Source organism: Pygocentrus nattereri, chromosome 16 (genome assembly GCF_015220715.1).
Source record: "Pygocentrus nattereri isolate fPygNat1 chromosome 16, fPygNat1.pri, whole genome shotgun sequence".
NCBI classification, from domain to species: domain Eukaryota; kingdom Metazoa; phylum Chordata; class Actinopteri; order Characiformes; family Serrasalmidae; genus Pygocentrus; species Pygocentrus nattereri.
In genome coordinates this window covers 41,303,469-41,305,968 of record NC_051226.1, presented here as the reverse complement: position 1 = coordinate 41,305,968, position 2,500 = coordinate 41,303,469, and the positions used below count along the sequence as shown (strand labels likewise).

The following is a 2,500-nucleotide window of genomic DNA, read 5'->3' as shown; positions in this document are numbered from 1 at the left end:
CCTGAAAGCTGAGGCACCCCCTGCTGTTCCTACTGCCATTATCCTATATACTATCTAGAACCAGGTAATAATAAAGAGCTGCTCAAATCAAAAATCACTTAAGACAGAATCTTATTTTAGGTAATAAACTATTTAGATTCACATAGTTTTAAACTCAGAATACTGAAGTTGGTTTAAACCCATTTTAGTGACCAGCAGTGGAAAAATAAAGAGCTTTTAGTGATTTTCCTGAAAAGGAGCTGAATTTGTGAAGAAAGTTGACTTGAAATCTTGTTAATGCTTCACTAATAAAAGTCTGCCAATTATACAGTAACGGTGTATGAAATTAGATGATAATTCATGCTAAATAATTTCATATGTTTAATAAGTTTTGCCCGTTCATCCAGAAGAGTGAGGGCAGACACTGATGTTGGATGAGAAGGTCTGGCTCACAGTCTCCATTCTAGATCATCCCAAAGGTGTTTGATGGGGTTGAGGTCAGGACTCTGTGAGGGTCAGTCAAGTTCTTCCACACCAAACTCACCCGGTCCGGCCTTTATGGAGCTGCTTTGGTCTCTGGGGCTCAGTCAGGCTGGAACAGAAAAGGTTCTTCCCCAAACTGTTCCCATAAAGTGGAAAACATAGAATTTACCAGAATCTCTTGGTGCTGGAGCTTTAAGATTCCCCTTCACTGGAACTCAGGATTCTAGACCAACCCCTGAAAATCAACCCGATAGGATAATCCCTCCTCCACCAAACTTTACAGCTGGCACAGTGCAGTCAGGCAGGTGACGTTCTCCTGGCATTCACCAAACCCGGACTCGTCCATCAGACTGACAGATGGAGAAGGTGATCCTTCAATCCACAGAACATGGTTCCACTGCTCCAGAATCCAGTGGTGGCACTTTACTCCACTCCATCCGACGCTTGGCTCTGTGCTTGGTGAAGCTCCTGGTGCAGTTTCTGTGCTGGTGTTGATGCCAGAGGAGCTTTGAACTCTGCAGTTATTGATCAGCAGATCACTGGATGCTCTATGATCCTCAGAACTCAGCGACCCGCTCTGTGACTTTATGTGGTCTGACACTCCGTGGCTGAGTCGCTTCCACTTTTCAGTAATACGCTCACAGTTGGAAAATCGAGGAATTTCACAAACTGACTTGCTCCAACAGTGGCAGCTTATCACCGCACCACGCTGGAGTTCAGTGAGCTATTTAGACCAACTCTTTTTCTGATGTGTGCACGGCTGATTTTATACACCCGTGGCAGTGAGACTGAAAAACACCTGAAATTAGTGATTAAGAGGTGTGTCCGAATACTTTTGTCCATATAGTGTATGTAGCGTGGTATGTAAGTCATATGTACAGTGATGCATATAGTACGACGTCTGTATATAGTGCCAGCTTTGTATTTGAACATCATTTGTGTGTCTCAGATTTTTGAGATGATGGACGCTAAATCTCGTCAGGACTGCATTAAAGAGATCGACCTGCTGAAGGTTAGTGATGAGATTAAAGCCAGAGTGTGTATCAGTGAGATATGCGTATGTATATAAGAGTGTGTGTGTGTGTGTGTGTGTGTGTGTGTGTGTGTGTGTGTGTGTGTGTGTGTGACACTGTCCTCTTCCGTTCTGCAGCAGCTGAATCATCCTAACGTGATAAAGTATCTGGACTCCTTCATTGAGGATAACGAGCTGAACATCGTGCTGGAGCTGGCCGACGCTGGAGATCTGTCACACATGATAAAGGTGTGTTTGTTTGAGTTGCAGGAGATTCTAAAAAATGACAATAAAAAAGATGAAAACTGTAGAACGTCCAGAACGGAGTTACAGTGCTGTGAGAAAGTAATTGCCCCCCCCCCCCTTCTCCATTTTTTGCATATTTGTCACACTTGAATGTTTCAGATCATCAAAATGCTTTTGTTGTTACACAAAGATACCAAATCAAACACAAAATGCTGTTTTAAATGATAATTTCATTTTTCTGAAGACAAATTATAAAAATGACCCTATGTGAAAAAGTAACTGCCCCCTTGGCTACTAAATCAACCAGTTAACCAAATTCAATTGACTGCTGTGTTCAGTTTCACTGACCACACCCAGGCAGGATCACTTCAACAGAACCTGTCTGGCGATGTGAAGCAGCTGGAAGGTCTGAAAAAGCAGCACATGATGCTACGTTCTAAAGAAATTCAAATACAGACGTGAAACAAAGTCACTGGAAAGGGTTACAGAGCCGCTGCTGAGGCTCTGGGACTCCAGAGAACCACAAGAGAGTCGTTATCCACAAATCGAGAAAACATGAAGACACGGGTCCCATTGCATCTGGCATCTCATTCCACCATAACATCATACCTGCAGTGAAACGTGGTGGTGGTCGTGTGATGGTCTGGGCCTGCTTTGCGTCTGCAGGACCTGGATGTCTAGTCATAACTAATCGAGTCATGAAGTGAGGAATGTCCGCCCGCCAGTATGTGACCTAAAGCTGAAGTGCAGTTGGGTTTGCAGGAGGACACAAATGAAATG

The 2,500-nt window shown here is 43.7% G+C and overlaps 1 protein-coding gene across 2 annotated transcripts in view; it reads left to right on the top strand.

Moving 5' to 3' along the window:
* nek6 (NIMA-related kinase 6) overlaps positions 1-2,500 on the top strand; it is a 20,327-nt gene that overhangs the window by 10,302 nt on the left and 7,525 nt on the right. Inside the window, exons 4-5 of one of the 2 annotated variants that reach the window (XM_037545652.1) lie at positions 1,412-1,474; positions 1,616-1,723. In XM_037545652.1, the coding sequence (XP_037401549.1) occupies positions 1,412-1,474; positions 1,616-1,723 (171 nt within the window). Of the gene's footprint in view, positions 1-1,411; positions 1,475-1,612; positions 1,724-2,500 lie in introns of both variants that reach the window. The other variant, XM_037545651.1, reaches the window with a different exon arrangement.